Here is a 19,475-nt window from a genome sequence, read left to right as displayed (position 1 = left end):
AGTGCTGGGACCCTTTCTAGCTAAAAACTGCAAGCCCTGTGCTTACTACCACAGTCTCTGAGTTCATATGTGCATCAACCCTGTTGTGTCTGGAAGATACTGTTTCCTTAAGTCATCCATTGGCTCTGACTCTTTTAATCTTTCTACCTCCTCTTCCACACAGATCCTTGAGCTTTGAAGGGGGAGCAGTGTGATGAAACCCTCCTAATTAGGACTGAGTGTTCCAAAGTCTCTCATTTTGCACATTATTCAGTTATGGGTCTCCGTGTTAATTATCATCCTCTGAAAGAAGCGTCTCTAGTGAGGGTTGAATGCCTGATGTATGGGTATAGCAATATGTCATTAGGAGTAATTGTATTTTGATCTTCCTTTAGTATATAATAGTCTTAGGTTTCCCCTAGGCCTATTATCTGTGTAGTCTCAGGCTGGCCACTTTAGCAGCATCAGGTATTATTCCACCTCATGAAGTGGGGCTTTAATCTGATTATGAAAAAAGGGTGGTTGGTTATTTTTAACATTTGTGCTACTATTGCACTGGTATATCACGTAGGCAGATTGCTGCTGCAGGTTGCAGTGTTTGTAGTTGTGTAATATTAATCATTACCTTTCTTCTCTGGTACCATGTAGAGTACCTTCCAGTACCATGAGTGCTAGTTAGTAGGAGTGAAGCTTCAAGTTGGGTGCCAGCTCATTTTCTCCATGTTTGATGACATAAGTAATTTGTGTCTTTAGCCATAGGACCTTATTGTCAGGTTGTGGAGAGCAACTAAATACCCTTGGCAGTAGCTTGTGTTATTTGGGGAGATTCATGGGACCCTTGGCCAATGACTTAACCAAATACAAGACACTGGTAGCATAAGATATCTAGTCGGGGCATTGTCTCTCCCGTTATATGTTGACCATATATGTATTTTTAAAGGAAGCTGCTGTAGTAATGCGTTTCCATATGCTTTTTCAAAAGACCTTTTTTGTGGGCGGAGACTTCCTTTCTTTTTCCAGCCACCCAGACTCACATAATCACACAGAAACTAGATATAAACAACACTGCATGGCCGATGACTCAGATGTATTTCTAGCTACCTTTTACATCGTAAATTAATTAATTTCTATTAATCTGTGTATCACCTCGAGGCTGTGGCTTACTGATAAGGTTCTGGTGTCTTTCTCCTTCTGCAGCTACATGATGTCTCCCTGTCTCTGCCTTCTTTCTCCCTGCATTCAGTTTAGTTTCCCGTCTGCCTTTATTCTGTCCTGCCATAGGTCAAAGCAGCTTTTTTGTAATTAACCAATGGTAATAAAATATATTCGTAGCATACAGAGGGGAATCCCATATCAGCCTTTAGTGTTATTATCCCTAAAAAGTCCTAATGACTTTACCAGGAAATTTCTACACTTTAGGAAAATAGCAAGATATAAAGAAACAGAAAATTTCTTTCTATATACAAAAAGCAAGCATATTGAGAAAATTATCACAGAAATAGTACCTTTCTTGGTAGTCTCAAAAAACCAAAATCTTGAGATAACTCACTCCAAACAAGTGAAAAGCTTGTATAATAAAGGCTTTAAGACACTGAAGGCAGAAATTGAAGACATCAGAAGATGGAAAGATTTTAGATGCTCATAAATCAGTAGGGTTAATATTGTGAAAATGGCCATCTTACCACAGGTTCTGTACAAGTGGGGTGGGGGATGAGAGAGTAGGGCAAAGGAGACAACTTCAAAAGGAGAGAGAGAGTTCATGATGCTGAGACGAAGGCACGGTGCAGGAGCAGTTGAGAGCTCACGTTTCCAACCACAAGTTGGAGGCAGAGAGCACTCTGGGAATGGCATGAGTCCACCCCAGTGACACAACTTCTCCAACAAAGCCATGCCTCCTAGTCTTTTCCCAACAGTTACACCAACTGGGGACCAAGTATTCAAACTTAGCCTTTGGGGGCCTTTCTCATTAAAACCACCATAATGACACTCAGAGAAATGGGTGTTTTGACCACTGGATTAAAGAAAGAAGGATGGTTCTGATGGCATTGTGGCCATCCCAAGTTCTTGGTCCATCCCCATGGTTCTGTGGGAGTGTTGGCTTCCTTTTAAAACTTCTAATGTAGGCCTCAAGCATAGCTTTGCTCTGAAGAGGGCATATGTGATACTTGACTTGTAAAGACTGTTTTATTGGAAAATAATTTATTTGTAACTGACTGACTTATCTAACTTTATAGATATCTGAGACCAGAAACTGCACAGGGAATTTTCCTGAATTTCAAGCGACTTTTGGAATTCAACCAAGGGAAGTTGCCTTTTGCTGCTGCCCAGATTGGGAACTCCTTTAGAAATGAGATCTCTCCTCGGTCTGGATTGATTCGAGTCAGGTATTGTTGGCATTGGGTTGGGTGTAAATTTGTACTTTAGTCTTGTCATAGGTTTACTTCTCCTCCCCCCCCCCCCAATGTAATCTCTGGTGAGGCTAACAGTTTTGATTGAGGACATGAATTATAAGGGAAAGGAAGGAGCCTGGATAATACCTTATGGTTCCTGCTTGCTCTGAAGCTATCTTTCCTTTGCTTACTACCTGTTTTGAGGATATACAGATCTTGATGTTGAAACCAATGCCTTTCTGTCAGTGGTGCGTATTATGGATCAGTCTGGTGTGTGTGTGTGTGTGTGTGTGTGTGTGTGTGTGTGTGTGTGTGTGTGTTACAAAGAATGGGCAGTGTTCAGAGCAGGTGGCATTGCTAGGAGGGTGTATCTGGGATGCAGCCTCTGGATATGTTGGGGCTTTATGACATAAGGCATTTGGCAGGCCAACACTGATGAGTTCAGACACCTCTCTGGTGTGTCAAGGCATGTTTGAGAGGATCCTGGCACTGGCTAGTCTCTTTCTCTAGAAGCCTACTGTGATATAAGTTTATGATTTCCACTTTTCTTCCTGACATCATCATTCTGAGGAATAGATTCCATTCAGAAATAGGTTGTGTGCCATTGTTAGCTTTCTTATGTTCCAAAACATCCAAAACAGTCTTCTGGTCCAGCATTTCACTATTTCCTGTTTTCTTCCTGCAACTAGATAATAGTTTTCAAGGTGTATTGATACGTACATTGTGGGATGATTAGCACAGGCAAACTCATAACCAATCTGTCCTTTTACATTGTTGCCATTCAGTTCTTAACTCTGGTGGTGAGAATCTTAGCCCTTTCAGTGGGTGCTGAGTTGATATTACATTGTTAACTACAGTTGGCATGCAGTTTCCTACAGAACAGATGGAGAGACTTTAGCAGCACCATTCTGGGTAGGATCTTTAATCGCTCTTCCCTGCATTGTTGAAGTTCAGTCCTGTCCGTCCTGGCATGAGTTCTGCAAGGACACAGCACATCCCCTCAACTTTCATGTGCGCAGACACATTTCAAAGTTGTTGAAAGATAATTAAGACTTAACGCTGTGGGACCAAATAAAATGTGCCATTAACGAGTAAAATTCAAAACTCAGAGCTCTTGGTAGTACATTTCTTCTGTTTAGGGCCAATCTATGCAATTTTGTGTTGCTTCTAAAACATCTGAGATAATCATGAGAGTACACCATGAGATTGTGTCCATTTTCTAAAAAAAGATTTTTGACTCATAAAATTAACTTAAAACACTCTCTCTTCCCCTGTAATAGCTACTAAATTGCAATTCAGAGAAATCTCTTTGGAAAACCATTGCCGTGTGCATATTTATTCCGTCATTATGTGCTGCGCTTGATCGTGGCTTGTTCAATTCATGCCCAGTGTCCTTTGCCTGGAATAACGCTTAATTTAGAAGCTCTTGCTCTAACGAGACCATCTGTTTGCTGCCATTATCAGTCATTTACTTGTTTGAAGCTAACACAGTCAATCAAACTGCTTTAAAACCCGGAGAACCATTTCAGTTCACTTCTAATTTCCCATTCTTTAAAAAGCAAATGTCTGTGGCTTCCTTTAGTGTATATTTGTGCAAAGACCTGATGCTTACAGCAGAATCATTTTATGTGGCTATCACCACTGTTCAGCCTCTCATTTCTCTTGTATGTGGCCTTTGCTTGTTTTCCTATTTTAAAGGCTGTATTAATCTGTTTTTAAAAATCAGTTTTATTGCTGGGCAATGGTGGCACATGCCTTTAATCCCATCACTTGGGAGGCAGAAGTAGGCAGATTTCTCTGAGTTCGAGGCCAGCCTGGTCTACATAGTGAGTTCCAGGACTACACAGAGTAACCCTGTCTCAAAAAAAAAAACCAAAACAAACAAGCAAAAATATTTATTTATAGTTGATAATCTTGGGTATAGCTACATAGAAAGAATTAATATTTGAGAACAGCTTGTTGCTGAAGTTATTTTTATTGTTGTTATTTTGATACTATGGATTGAACCTAAGGGCGTGAACATACTAAGCATAAACTCTGCCACGGAGTTGTATTCCAGGCCAGTTACTTATATTCTTAAAAAAAAAAAAAAAAAAAAAAAAAAAAAACCACCTTCGCAAACCTCAACTAAAAATCTTTGGCTAATTTCTTTAGGAAGCTGGTGTTCTGCTTGGTCACAAGAAATTCCTGTAGTTTGGGCCCTTTATCTGTGAGGAGTGAGCAGCTAGAAGTAGGGGCATCAGTAACTTAGTTTTATAGTTGAGCATGCAGATTTCTGTTTTCCCCCCTCTTCCAGGGAATTTACAATGGCGGAGATTGAGCACTTTGTAGATCCCACAGAGAAAGACCATCCCAAGTTCCAGAGCGTGGCCGACCTCTCCCTTTATCTGTACTCCGCAAAAGCGCAGGTCAGCGGACAGTCTGCTCGGAAGATGCGCCTGGGAGATGCTGTTGAGCAGGTACGATTCTGGAGGAAATTGTTTGATTATACCCAATTGGAGATGACTGTACTTAGCAACTTGGTTGTGCATTGGATGATGGCATCTTTGCCTTTTGCAGTATTTTTCTTTATCTGTTTTGTAGCGTTGTGGATCAAGCCCAAAGGCATGTGCAGGCTTGGCAAGTGCTTGGCCTGCATCTTCAGCTCCTGACAGTGTTTGTCTATTGTGGTACTGGTGAGCAGACCTAGGTCCTTGCATGCTGAACAAGTGACCTAGCTCTGAGTAACAGCTCCAGTCTCCATGTAGTATTTTTATGTTTTATATAGAATTTATTTTACAGTATTAATATCATGAGAAACATATCTGAACCACCCAATTCTGAGCCATGAGGCTAACATAAGAAAAGTGTTTAGGGGTTGCAGAGTTGGTTCAGAGCTGCTCTGCTAGAGTTTCTGGATTCAATTCCCAGCACCCACATGGCAGCTCACAGCTGTCTAACTCCAGTTCTAGGGGATCTGACACCATCATACAGATATACATGTAGGCAAACACCAATGTATGTGAAATAAAATTTAAAAAAGAAAAATATTTAGCAGATGGGCCAGGGAGGTTGCTCAGTAAGTAAAGACACACCTACTGCTAAGTCTGAGGACTTGAGTTCAATTCCTGGGATCCATATGTGGAAGGAGAGAACCAGCTCCTGCAAGTTGTCCTCTGGCCACACACATAACTTTAACATTCTTGTCGAGCAGAGCACTTAGGAATTAGGTCTTGGCGTGAACTGTGCATTGTATCTAACTAACCCTGCATTAATAATGTGCACCACTCTGAGAGAGACAAGCACTCTGGTTCCAAACCTCTTTGTGTTGCCCACAGCATAGGGTTATAGGCCTTGTATGTCGATGGGTTTCTGTCTGCCTGGAAAAAATGAGTGAGTGGAGACTTACCCTCATGAGCTGCTCCTAGTAGTGGCTGTCTTGCCTGGAGGAGCACTTGAGCCTTCTGGTCCCAGAAATACACAGGAAGAGGTATCGCCTATTTTGTGGAAATGATCCGCTGTGCTAAATATCATAACCAAAAGCAACTCGGGAGGAAAGGGGTTTCTTTTAGAAGACAGACTGCTCCATCATTGAGGGAAGCCAAGGTAGGAGCTTGAAGAAGCCAGTAGAGAAATGCTACTGACTAGCTTGCCTCTCCTGGCTTGCTAAGCCACCATTCTTACACAGCTCAGGCCACCTCCTCAGGGATAGTACACCTCATCCGCAGGAGACTGGTCCTTCTGCAGGGGTCTCTGCTTCCACCACGGTCAGTGCAGAGTAACTGTCTTTGAGAGCTGTGAAAGTGGTTTGGTTCGGCGTGATTCAGTAACTGGTGTCGGTTCAAACTTTGAGAGTCTGACCCTGGGTGGTTTATTTAAGCATATTTAAGCATAGTGCAATTAGGGAAAAAAGTTTCCTGGTGATAATTTAACTGAATCCCATGCACAACAAAGCTTAAGGCATGACTACTTCGAACTCTTTGTAAAGTATAAGTAACATCTTCCATAAAGATGGAGAAAACAGGCTCAAGATAAGGGTCTGGGCCAGGATAGTGCTATGGATTGACTGAGACAAAGAAACTCAAGATAAGAGTCTGGGAGAGGGTCAGGTGTGGCCTGACTACACAGGTAGCACAAAGGTCATCAGATTATTAACCAAGTCTGTTCGCAACCTTCTGGGTGGAAAACAGGTGTTCCAGCTCATCTCTCCCCTTGAAGAGACCCCCTGTGTATTTAACATCCCTGGTTTCCTTAGTGCCTGTCTGAGTACAAGGACTTGCATGTCTTCTACAACAATCAAGAAAATACCCATTGGCCAGTATGAAGTTCTTCCTTTGAGATTCCTTCTCAGGGATTCTAGGTTTGTGTCCAGTTGACAAAACTAACCAGTAGACAGACTTGCAGTGGTGGGAGGTGAGACGAGATAGTCTCTAAGGTCTGGTACCAAAGGTACAAATGATATGACTATATGGAGCAGGTGAATCTCAGTGGTTTAGAATACATTTTTTAAAAAAATCAAGATCAGGCAGTGGTAGTGCACGCCTTTAATCCCAGAGGCAGAGGCAGGCAGATCTCTGATTCAGAGGCCAGCCTGGTCTACAGAGTGAGTTCCAGGACAGCTAGAGCTTCTACACAGAGAAACCCTGTCTTGAAAAACGAAAACAAAACAATGCCATATATTTCTTTAGTTAATTTAGTGTCATTTATGACTGGATTTCGGGAGTATATGGTGTAAGGCCGTATATGGAACTGCAGCAGCTGAGCCCATTTGACAGATATCTTAAACTTTTGTGTTGTCGTTTTGTTTTTGTTATTTTTTGAGACAGAATCTCACTATTTAGCTGTGCCTGACCTGGAACTCACTCTGTAGACCACTCTAGCCTGGATCTCACAGAGATCCGCCTCCCTAATGTTGGGACTAAAGTATACACCACCATGCCCAGTGTGTTAGACATATTTGACAACTTCATCATTAACTTGTTAACTTGATACTAACTCTTTTAAAATAACTAGGATCTCATTGTGGGTATTTTAAATTGTTCTGAAAGCAAGAAGAAAGTTTACTTTGTGTGTCTTTTTATCACTAGACTATGAAATACTGTAGGTGGTACCTTGGTCTCCAAAGGTGTTAATGTGTATTTTTTCCCCTTGTTCAGGGTGTCATTAACAACTCAGTGTTAGGCTATTTCATTGGCCGCATCTACCTCTACCTCGTGAAGGTTGGAGTATCTCCTGAGAAACTCCGCTTCCGACAGCACATGGAGAATGAGATGGCCCATTATGCGTGTGATTGCTGGGATGCTGAGTCCAAAACATCCTATGTAAGTAGACTGCAGTGGGTTTTTACACTGCCATTTACTGTTCTTTACGCCAGAGTGGACCAAAGAAACTAGCAAGACAATAGTTGACTTGTGCTCCTTGTAGCGAGGGGCTGACCCTGTGTGTCTAAAAACACCAGGACACAGAGATGGCCGCTGTAGATGGGGAGCCAAGGGTGGAGGTGGTGTGGCACAGGTGTGCCTGCTGTGCCTGCTCCTGGGTGTCTGGTACTGTAGCCTCCCCTACCCCAGTGGAGACAAGACACGCATCCAGCAATGCTGGCACTGGTGGCAGGGCAACAAGATTACAGCACTCTTAGCTTAGAGAACTATTTGGTAGATTTAGGAGATAGGCTAGGAAATTCTGACCTCTTTTTCTTTAAGCAAGGGCCTGAGAGCGTCGGGGTCTTCCTGGTTGCATGTCTCTCTTCACCTATAGAGGGAGAAACTGCTGTCGCTCAGGGGACATGAGTTACACAAGGTCATTGGCTTTGTGTTTTACTTTTATAAAATGACTTTGGTTTTTATTTTGTTTATTTAATGCAGTCTAATGTTAACCTGGCCTGGCTTAAGCCGTGAACCTCAAAGTGCCCAATTCTAGGTATGAGTCACCACATCTGACTTAGCGACTTTATCTTTATGGATTAATTTTTTTCTTAACATTTTTAATGATTCATTTTTATTTTATGTGTACTGCATGTATGTCTGTGTGAGGGTGTCACATCACTTGGAGCTGGATCACAGACAGTTGTGAGCTGCCGTGTGGGTGCTGGGAATTATACCTGGGTTCTCCGGAAGAGAACGTAAGTGCTCTTAATCACAGAGCCATCTCTCCAGTCCCAGATTAATGTTCTATAATTAAAAATTAGTCATACTAAAAAAGCAATGACTTATTTTTATAAGAAAGAATGCCAGATGTCAGCCTGGAAAATAAGGCCACCAAATACACAGTGTGAATTCCTCTGTGTACTTTATAAACTCCCTCATGTATGAACTGTTCTCTTTTTAATAATATACAAAATCCAGTTGGAGATTCTATTTGGAAGGATCAGTTACTGTCTGTGTTTTCATGAACAACACCAATGTGAACAGTAAATGAATTTGTTTGTTCTGTCCTCCTAGGGTTGGATTGAGATTGTTGGATGTGCCGATCGTTCCTGCTACGACCTAGCCTGTCATGCTCGAGCCACCAAAGTCCCACTAGTAGCTGAGAAACCTCTGAAGGAACCCATATCCTTTCTGGCCACTCCAAACTGAAGGGTAAAGGTGTGTGAGCCCCAATTTGTCCCTTGGTTTTGGATGAATGGTTAATTGTTGGTTGGTATCTCTCATTGCTCCTTTACTGGTCTCTCCTGAGGGTCTAATGAGCACCCCAGCATTAGGCCCTTACAGACACACATTTGGAAGCAAGCCCAGAATGTTTTTCGGTGTGCTGCTTTTTCTCAGATGTTTCTACCATGCCTTTCTCTGCACCTGCACCTACATAGAGGATGGCTGCTGAATGTTGTTCTGCTAGAACCCGAGTGCTGTTTTAAGATAATTTAGCTCACTCACGCTGTAAGTTAGCAGAGTGCGAGTTTGCCCCTTTTATTTTTATTTATTTACTTATTTAATTTTTTGGTTTTTCTAGATAGAGTTTCTCTGTATAACAGCCCTGGCTGTCCTGGAACTCACAGAGATCTGCTTGCCTCTGCCTCCTGAGTGTTGGGATAAAAGGCGTGCGCCATCATGCCCCACTGAGTTTGCTTTTTGTCTGGCTCTGACGTTGTGAGCTGTTCCTTAGGGTTGACCAGTGGCAAAACCAGATTTTTTTTTAAAAAAATTATATTTATTGATTATTTGTTTGGACTTTTGATACAGCACATGTATGGAGGTCAGGACAGCCTCCAGGAGTCAGCTCCATCTTTCGTCATGTGGGTCCCAGGGATTTAGTTCATTTTGGAAACAAGCCCTTTTTCCCATTGAGCAACTCATTCGTCAAAGATATTACCAGTTCTTATGCTATGGATTGAGATATATTGTGGATTGGGTAATATTTATTTCACTGTAACCTTAAAAATCTTTGGTAATAGTATTCATTCTTTCTTTGTGTGTGGTTTGTGTGTACATGCTCATGTGTGAGGGTGCACAAAGACATGGCTGAGTTGAGCGTCTTCCTCTGTTGTCCTCTACCTTTGTTTTTGAGACAGTTCCTCACTGAACTGGAGTTCACTGATTTCACCACGACCGACTGAGCAGCAGTCCCAAGGTGGCCTCCTGTCCCTGCTCCCCCAGTGCTGGAACTGTAGGCGTGCACAGGCACACTTGGCTGTGTGTAGGAGCTGGCCACCTGAGCTCAGAGCCTCACGCTTGTGTGGAGTCACCTCCCCAGCCCCTGCTGTAAGGCACTCAGGATGATGTTGTGTGTCCCTGACTCATCTTGTGCTTGACACAGGAATGGACAGGGTCTGGGTTGCTGATGCTGACAGCACTGCCGGAGGTGTTAGAGTCTTACGATCATTTTCCAGAGTGCTAAAGCAGGGCTGTGTTGCAGTTCCTTGACTGTTTTATACAAAACAGTTAACGTTGTACAGTTTGAGCCCAATAAGGGAGCCGTGGGCAAGGCGTACAAGAAGGATGCCAAGCTGGTGATGGAGTACCTCAGCGCCTGTGACGAATGCTACATTACAGAGATGGAGCTGCTGCTGAACGAGAAAGGGTAAGGGGCTGCTTCTTCCTGGGCCACTGCAGGCTCAGCGGGGGCAAGATGGCTGTTTCTAGAAGGCTTTTAAGGTAAGTTCTGTCTGTGTGGTACTGGTGTTTAAATAACTCTTGTTGCTAGAATTTCTACATTATAGCCTAGAAATATATTTGAAGCAAAATAATAAAGATCTTATTATCTTCATGAACATTGTCCCAGCTTTAATCTCCAGCATCTTGGAGGAGCAGGTTCTTTCCTGGTGATTTTCCTAGAGGAGACTTCTGAGTTAGATTTGAAGCTAATCTCGCTTTTCCTTGGAGGCCTGGAGTACTCTGTAATCATAGATATAAGCGCAGCAGAGGAGAGTCCTTAAAGGAATACAACAAAATCCAGTTCCAAACGGTGTAGAACCTACCGTAATAAAAAGTAATCTGTGAAAGCAGTATCATGTGACTCCTGGTGAGGGAAGTTAATTAGAAGACCTTGAAATAAGAAACGGGACTAAGTAAATACATACAGTAAGATAGTTGCATATGCGCGCATGTTGTTACATATGGAAAGGAAGGGCTGGAGAGATGGCTCAGCGGTAAAGAGTGTCAGCTCCAGGGTCCTCTCTGACCTCGTGGGTACCGGCCCACATATGGCAAACATTCACACATATAAATAAGTCTTTGATAAAGACTGCAAAGGAGAACATGGACCGTCGTGAGACGTGGAAGTGTAAACAAAATGCCAACTGTCACCTCCCATTGACGCCTCGCTGCGTGGGCCAACAGTGCAGAGGAGAAAACATTTAATTTAAGGTCACAGTCTCGGAAACTCCATGGAGCGTCAAAAGTTGGAGGCTGGGAGATGCCATGGAACAGTGTTATCCAGACAGACAAGCACGTGTGTGATAGTCACAGTGTGCGGAACAAACATCTCAGCAAGAAGCTTAGCCCAGGCAGGTGAAGACAAAGAAAACGACATGATGGCGTATTAGACTCAGATCGCTAAACACTGGGACAAGGACAGAGATCTTTAAAGCAGTCAATAGGGGAGAAAGAGTCATTATATAACAGCCAGGAAAGATGAGAGTAAGATCCTGTCAAAATGATCGAAGCCAGAACACTGTGGGTTAGGGCCTATAGGTGTCTAGAGCTATACACATGCTAGACTCAGCAACACTGAAACAGCAAAGGCTCCGTGAAGTGTTGGGATGCAGATCTCTCAAAACTTTGCCAGAGCTTTAGAAAGGAGAAATATGCGGTTAGTGTAAACCATGTAAGTTCCTTAGAGACAGTGGGCTGAGCACTGGGAGGTGACTCAGCAGATAGAGTGCTTACTGTGCAGCCGCAAGAACGTGAGTGTCCGTCCCCACCCCACAGAAAAGCTCCACTCTGTGCCTCACATCTGTAACCCCAGTACTACCTGGCAGGTGTCAGGGGCTCCAGGAAGACATTCTACACAGCCACTGGCCCCACATATGCCCACATGGACAGTCCTGCACGTACAGAAAGAACGGACTGTCCAAAGCAAAAAAACAGTTTGTTACAGAATTTATGTACAGAAATAAAATGCATGCCAAAGGAAGAGTAAATGATTGGGAGTGCGCTGCTATAAAAATAGGTGCAGTGACAGAACCTTAGGCATTGCAGGCAGTAAATTCCAGAGCTGTTGCCTATACAGAAAGCACGCAGACCAGACACAAACTTAAAATACTGTTTAAAATACACAGGACCTCTAGAAAATTGGTAAAGAGGACAAAGATGGCAGACTTGTACTAAATGCCAATGAAATAAAATAATCTAGTGATAGTCAGCGAATCTGTTCTAAAAGTTCCAGACTTGATTAAATGCAATCTACACTGAACTTCAGTGATAATAACAGAAGTAGGTTTAAATGTAAAAGGATGAAGATTTTTATATAAATACTAGTCAGAAATTGGAGTGGCTATGTTAGTATCAAAGTAACCTCCAGACACTTCATAATGATAAATGTGATTACTCAAGAGGTTGTGTCATTTCTAAATATGCACACAACTGAAACTAGAACTTAAAATATACAGGCCATAAAACTGAAGAGAATCCGGGCGGCTTTCAGTTACTGTAGATTTCTACTGTCAATAATTGGCAGACCAAGCAGCAGAGGAACATAATAGGAGTTAGAAGCATATACTGTTAATAACTGAATTTGTCCATTTGTAGAACCATCGTTAAAATGCATTAGAACGCTTGTTGTTCCTCCCACCTCCTTTTCCTTTTAGAATTGCACTCAAACAAAAAACGATTTTTGCATTTTCAGTGGGGTGGGTTTAAACAAGAACAGTAACAAAAATACTCAAATGAAACAAAATGAGAAAACCGTATACAAGAGACCACATAGGGCCAGCAAACCTAAAGTATTTCATGACTGCTTTTACTGAAGGGTTATCATAGTCTTATAGTTAGACGCCTAGGAAAGACACTGCTGTAATGGAAAGCAGATAACTTGACATTTCGAGTCAGGGCACAGAGGAGAGGGACTTGGGAACCTGGAGGCCATGAAAGTGTGGGTGTTTACCATTCGCTAACAATAGTCGTGAACTCTGCAAGGCCGTTCGCTGGGTTTAATCTCAAGCAGTAGCTATTTTGCTAACTGTTCTATAGGGGTTTCCAACTCTGCATTTGGACTACTCAGAGACTGTATGACACTGCACACACAAACTTCAAACCAATAGTTATTTCCAGGAGATCAGTGGAAGCCATCCAGATGAGGCAGAAGATTATGACAGGAAGAACGCTGCGAAATGTAGCAAGTACCCCATACAGCTTCAAGACAACCACATGAGGGCGCTCTCTAGTTATGGGTTGCTGTCAGGCCAGAGAACTGTTGCACACTGTCCTTTAGAGTGAGAAAATAGGGCCATGTGGGTGCCCCTGGGAACCTGTAACTGATCTCAGGACACAAACATAGGACAGCCATGGGGGAATGTTTTATACTCTGATAGCAAACAGTCTGGAAACCTATTTAAAGTTGATCTTTATTTATTTTTGTGTGATAATGAGCTAGTCTGTGTTTATATTTGCTAGGATAGTGTGAAGAACAGTGATCATTTTACTTGCAGAGCTATTTTGGACAAATCTGATTGCAATAGTTTTTTTGTTTTTTTTTAAGTTTTTATATTTAATCTTGACTTCAAGATCAGAGGCATTTACTGTTAAATCACTTGTAGAATTTTATAAAGTGAGCCACACTTTCACATCCTCTTCAGGATATGGTTAGGTGCCAGTGTTTGAGTAATACTTAATTTGGTGGTCCTTATGAAATGACTTTGATTTGATTTGAGTTGTAATCTGGAGAAAAGACCACATGTGTTAGCACTTAGGATGAGGCGTGTTCAGCATGCTGGAGGGGGGTACTTGTTTTAACTGCTGTGTGGTGAGTTTTCTTCCTTTCTTCTCTGTTTATAGGGAATTCACTATTGAAACTGAAGGAAAGACATTTCAGTTGACGAAAGACATGGTCAGTGTGAAGAGATTCCAGAAAACACTACACGGTAATCTATGAGAACAGTAAAGAAACAGGCAAATAGCAGCCATTATTCCTCAACTAAAAAAGGTTTAATCATTTAACGTCAGTTTTGAAAAGAAAAGCCACTTAATGGCTAAGAAAAAGCCTTCTTTCGGGTGTTTTTCTCTCTCAAGAGGCTTGTGCTCCGTGCTGAACAGTAAAAGTGCCCTGTGTTCCCTGTGACCCAAGGTGCATAGGATGAGAGCTGACTGAAGCCCGGTACTGCTGTTAAAAGGCTTTGTTTCTTTCGTAAAAGGGTCTTTCTTTCACCTAACCTACATTGCTGCGGGGTTTTGTTTGGGTAAAACATATTAAAGATAGTTCTTTTCCTTTTAATGCTTTTTATAAAGCTAACGATAATGTTTTTTGTTTGTTTTATTTTGGTCGGGCAGAGTCTGAATTGGGCAGTGTGTATTTTGGAGCACGTGTGAAGGTCACTTGGATCTGAAATGAAGCTCCTAGAAGCTGTTGTAGATATTTGAAAAGCTATGGCCAGTGGACAGGAGAGACCTGGCCTTGGAGCCAGCACAGGGGTGAATAGGATCACCATTGTGTCCCGGCAGCTGCTTCAGAGCCTGCACCTTGCCATCACTCGGCTGCTACAAAGGATGGGCAGAAACAGTGCCTTGATTATGTTCCTAAAATGCATTCTTTTTCCCCTGTGATTCTAAGGATCAAACCGGGGCCTTGCTCATGATAGGTGGGCAAGTGCTATACTCGTTTATTTTCTTTTGAATGGTGTGTGGATCTATTAATACAATTCACTATACTGGTGGTGCTGAAGGTCTCTGGCAAGAGGGTATTCAGTCCACATAAATGTTTTGATATGATGAGTGAAGGAGAAATGGTAATGAAAGCACATTTTACATGAAGGGGAGCAAGCATTGTGATGACAGTGACTCCTTTATCACAAACCAGTGAGTTGTTAGTCCTGGTTAACTCATTCCCCACAGAGCAGGAGCTCCCAAGGCCTCCAGGGAGAGAGTTAGCTACATTCCTGAGTGTGGCCTCTAGGAAGAACTCTAGCACCCTGTGCAAGGTGTTAGGTGGGATACTGGGCCTTGAACAGATTCTCTCTTCAGTGTTTCCTGACCCCGGGACCTTGAATACAGTGGTGCTAGCTTGGCTCTGAAAGTCAAATACAAATCATAGTTGTCACAATTGTTCTTTGTTAGCTGTGGGGGTTGGTAGGTATTTTTTTCATTCTTTGTGTTTCTTCCAGTATTGAGGATTGAACCAAGGATCTCTCACTTGCTAGGCAAATGTTTGCCAGTGTGCTGTATCTTCAGCCTTTTTTCTCACCTCTTGTGTTGAGAAGGACTTTACTTAGTTCTCCAGGACTGGCTTTAAAGTTGTTTTGGCCCAGGGAGTTCTAGAACTAGCAATCCTCCTGTCTCAGCCTCCTGATTATACACTTGCATCGCCAGGTCTAACTTAAGGTATTTGTTTTGTTTTTAATTTTGTTTTTGATGTATATGTTTTTGCCTGCATGTATACCTCGAAACCAGAAGAGGCTTTAGATTGCCTAGAACTGGAGTTACAGACAGTTGTGAGCCATCTCTCTAGTCCCCAGTAGTTGATTTCACAAAGCCTTAATGCAAGCTCCAGGTCTCTTAGCTTCCTAGAAAGGCAAAGCCAGAGGTAGAGAGCTCAGCTGCTCCTGGAACTCAGGCTTCATTTCTGTATGTGAATAAAGTCTTAAGCTGGTTCACAAATGCTTTGACTCTAACTTTTCTCTTCCAAGGGATCGTGTTTTTTATCAGCACATAGTTCTTATGAGTGTATTCTCCATCCTGCTATACAGAGTTCCAGGCTCAGGTTTGCATCGTGTGGTTCTTGAGAGAATATTACTGAATTATCGCCTCTTTTTTAGTGGAAGAAGTTGTTCCGAGTGTAATTGAGCCCTCCTTTGGCCTGGGCAGGATCATGTATACCATATTGGAACATACATTCCATGTCCGAGAGGGAGATGAGCAGAGAACGGTAAGCTGCCCCCGGGATGAGCTCTTCTTAGCTGTGATGTGTGCGGGGAACTAGTCTAGTTCTAGTCTAGCAAACTCAGTTTTAAGACTGAGAACCAGGCATCTGTGCAGTGTTAAGTTTTGTTTTCCTTTAATAACTCTCCCAGCACACACACACAGACACACACACACACACACACACACAGAGAGAGAGAGAGAGAGAGAGAGACCCCGTAATTCCAGTGTGTTCCAGTATGTTCAGCTGACAGATCTTAGAGTGGGTAACAGCATCTGGGCATCTGGGATGGAGCTTTTCTGGCCTTGAAGTGTTGAAGAAGTTGGAGTTGTACCTTCACCTTCTCTCTTCACTTGATGATCCTGTGTCTCGGCTCCATGCCTTCTGCTCTGTCTCCTTGACCCGTGAGCCTTTGCCTTTGTGATCTCAGTCTGTCTAGGAAGGTATATTCCTGTAGCTTCTAGCAGATCTCCAGGGGGATAGTCAAAAAGCTAGCTAGAAAGAAAGGTTCTGTCTATATGATACCAATTAAAGAAACAGTCTCATTTACCTACAGTCGGACCCATAGTTCATTGGATGTCAACCCTCAGTTCTTTGCGAAGCACTGAACCTTGAAGATGCCTTCTAGAAAGTCTGACATACTATTTTACTCTGTAGCTAATAAAGTTGCCTTTTTGGCCAGACGGTGGTGGTGAACACTTTTAGTCCTCTTACTCAGGAGGCAAATCACTGTGAGTTTGGGGCCAGCCTGTTCTAAAAATTGTGTTCCAGGACAGCCTGGACTATTAAACAGAGAAACCCTTTCTCAAACAACTACTGACAACAATAAATCCCCAGAATAACAGCAACAGAATATGCCCCTTTTTATCTCTGTAAAGTGCGTCTTCACTCTCGGTGTGAGGGAGCAGCTCACCTTCTTTTGGCAGACAGCAGTAGCTGGCTCAGGCAGTAGGAATGCCCATGCAGACAGCACTTTCCAGGGAGTGATGGTGTGCATACCTAAAGGTGTTTTTTCAGATGGCAATTTTGCTTTATGTTTTTCCTGTTTATTTTTCTAATAGAAAGGTTTTTAGTTTATAAGAAAAAAAACCTTTTGGCTGTTTCTTTGAATTGAACAATATTGATATAACTAGAGCTTTTATAGACATTTCATAAAAGCTAAACAAGAATAAATTAGTCACACTGTTATGAATTGCATAGAGTCCCTTCATGAAGAGAGATTTGATTAGGCTGTAGGAAGCCAAAAATGTTTCTGAATTATTAGCACCCACTTACTTAATCCACTTGCCTACAGATTTGGTGTAAAACATTTCTAGTGAAATTTTTAAAAAGTACTTCTGTAAAGGCAAGTTCCTTTTTCTCACGTGAAGTAGAATTACAAGCCGGAGGGAGTTGGGTTCTGTGATGTGGGCCTTAGTGTTGCTGGAGCACAAGGGTCCCTTAAGGCAGGATATTTGTCATTGCCGCCTTAATTAAGCTTACGGGGTAATTAAGCTTTGAGAGGAACCTAGCCTGGACTCTGTCACTCAGTGGTTTAATGGGACAGATTCATTGTCAGGTTGCATGTTCTTGCATCAAATGAACCTCTTGTACAAGTACTATTTAAGAACCACCTTTAGCTCTCATCTCCAGCCCTAAATGGCCAGCTGGTTTGCCTGCTGCAGAACATCTGCTGTCTAATTCTGAGTTCTCATTCACGTACAGTGTAGGGTTAGACAATTATTCCCTGTAGGCTGACAGAACACCTTTTATTTTCTTGTTTAGACTTTTTTTTTTGGTACAGTAGCTCTATTTGAGTTAATGAAAATTTTCGGTTGTGCTTGGTCTCAAAGCCTGTGGACTCTTCTTTAGAGAACTGAGGGTTGGGGTTTTGGCACTGCCATGTGTTGTTTAATTCTCTGGGAGGTGCTTCAGCTGGTCCTCAGAAAGGTAAGGCTTTCTCTGATGTAGATCCCCACATTGACCACCGTGCACACTTTCAGAATGCTTCCACGTCATTGAGTTTTAATACTGTGAGCTCAGCAGCGTGGGCAGTAGAAGCAGAGACTGTTCAGAGAATCCACAGGCTGGGCCAAGCTCGGACGAAAGTTCTCATTCTGTTGTCCCTTTTGTCACATGGTTGTCATCCTGAGTGTCCTGGGCATCTGATGGCGAAGTGGTCTGAGTTACCTACTGAGTATAACTACTTGTACTTTGGGACATTAACAGTTTTTATAAACTAACATTTGAATTTCTTTCTTTTTAAACCATCTAGTTCTTCAGTTTCCCTGCTGTGGTTGCTCCATTCAAATGTTCTGTCCTTCCGCTGAGCCAAAACCAAGAGTTCATGCCATTTGTCAAGGAATTATGTAAGCAAATCCAATCGGGCAATCTCCATGGGAGCCTGGTCAGCAGACTCAGTTTTACAGAATGGGAAAAGCGTAGATTGACTGTATAAATGTGACTTCAGCTCTGCTCTTACACTTGTGCAGCTGTTTTAGCATTGGGTGAGCCAGGAGTCAGAGTTGAGGTTCTTTGCTGCCGTTGTTGACCCTGTGTAATGAGACACCTACTGGATCTCCAGCCACTGAGTCTACAGCACTGGAAGGGATCCCCGGAGTGCCAGCCCCCTTCTGAGCTGGGAAGCGGGGAGGCTTCCTGAGTAGCTCAGGACTGTGCTCTTACCTTAGCACCTGTCCAGTCCTCCTTCCCATGTAGCTCCGTGAGGTGCAGATAGCAGTGACATCCATGCAGCTGAGACGTGCTGGTCCAGGGTCCTCTGCCTCTGAGTCTATATCAGACGGCGCTGAGAGTGAGTTTCTGCAGTGCTTTACTCTTACCTCTCTTTGTTTCGAATAGCGGAAGCTCTGACCAGGAATGGCGTGTCTCATAAAGTAGACGATTCCTCTGGGTCCATTGGAAGGCGCTATGCAAGGACTGATGAGATTGGCGTGGCTTTTGGCATCACCATTGACTTTGACACAGTGAACAAGACCCCCCACACTGCAACGCTGAGGGACCGAGACTCCATGCGACAGATAAGAGCAGAGGTGAGTGGTCTTTTCCTTGACATTCATCTTAGACATGTGCATAGCTTCCTGCTCGCTTGAATTAGACTTTGATGTATTTATATTCCTGGTCCTTTTTTTTTTTTGTAATATTAATGATGAGTTTGTATCAGAGAAAGCCTGGATTCCCAAAACTGTTTGGTTTAATTGTGAAAATACCCATTAGCACTTGTCTAATATTGTATAGACATTTGGATTGCTCTGGGCTCCTTCTCCAGCAGTTTGTTTTTATGGTTGATTGTTTATTGGGCAAGAGAAATGTCATCCCATGAGGCTGTTGCCATAGTTTTATTGGCAAGCTTTGGGGACTTAGACATTTTTGCTATTATACTTCTATAGAAACATAAAAATGTGTGTATAAACTTTGTGTTAGTTCATTGGAAATGGAATTTTTCTGCGATTTTCTGCAAAGAGAAAGGGATGATGGGATGGAACAAGCACAGAAGGCTCGGCTGAGTGGTAGAGGAAGGGGCTGGAGGGGGCACTGCTATTGGTAATTGCCTGACTTAAGTTTCTTGGCTTCTCTGGACTGCCACTCTCGGCAGCTGTGGATCTCATAGAGTGTGAGCCCCAG

General features: G+C 42.7%; 1 protein-coding gene across 1 annotated transcript in view; it reads left to right on the top strand.

Moving 5' to 3' along the window:
- Window positions 1–19,475, top strand: part of Gars1 (glycyl-tRNA synthetase 1) — a 39,325-nt gene that overhangs the window by 19,052 nt on the left and 798 nt on the right. The window contains exons 8-16 of the mRNA XM_038319671.1: window positions 2,214–2,363; window positions 4,666–4,828; window positions 7,505–7,669; window positions 8,789–8,896; window positions 10,219–10,364; window positions 13,778–13,863; window positions 15,751–15,860; window positions 18,109–18,202; window positions 18,693–18,883. Coding sequence (XP_038175599.1) covers window positions 2,214–2,363; window positions 4,666–4,828; window positions 7,505–7,669; window positions 8,789–8,896; window positions 10,219–10,364; window positions 13,778–13,863; window positions 15,751–15,860; window positions 18,109–18,202; window positions 18,693–18,883 — 1,213 coding nt within the window. The remainder of the gene's footprint in view (window positions 1–2,213; window positions 2,364–4,665; window positions 4,829–7,504; window positions 7,670–8,788; window positions 8,897–10,218; window positions 10,365–13,777; window positions 13,864–15,750; window positions 15,861–18,108; window positions 18,203–18,692; window positions 18,884–19,475) is intronic.

The sequence above is a fragment of the Arvicola amphibius genome, chromosome 2 (genome assembly GCF_903992535.2).
Source record: "Arvicola amphibius chromosome 2, mArvAmp1.2, whole genome shotgun sequence".
Taxonomy (NCBI): domain Eukaryota; kingdom Metazoa; phylum Chordata; class Mammalia; order Rodentia; family Cricetidae; genus Arvicola; species Arvicola amphibius.
Note: the sequence above shows the minus strand (reverse complement) of the source record. Positions and strands in the feature narration are given on the sequence as shown.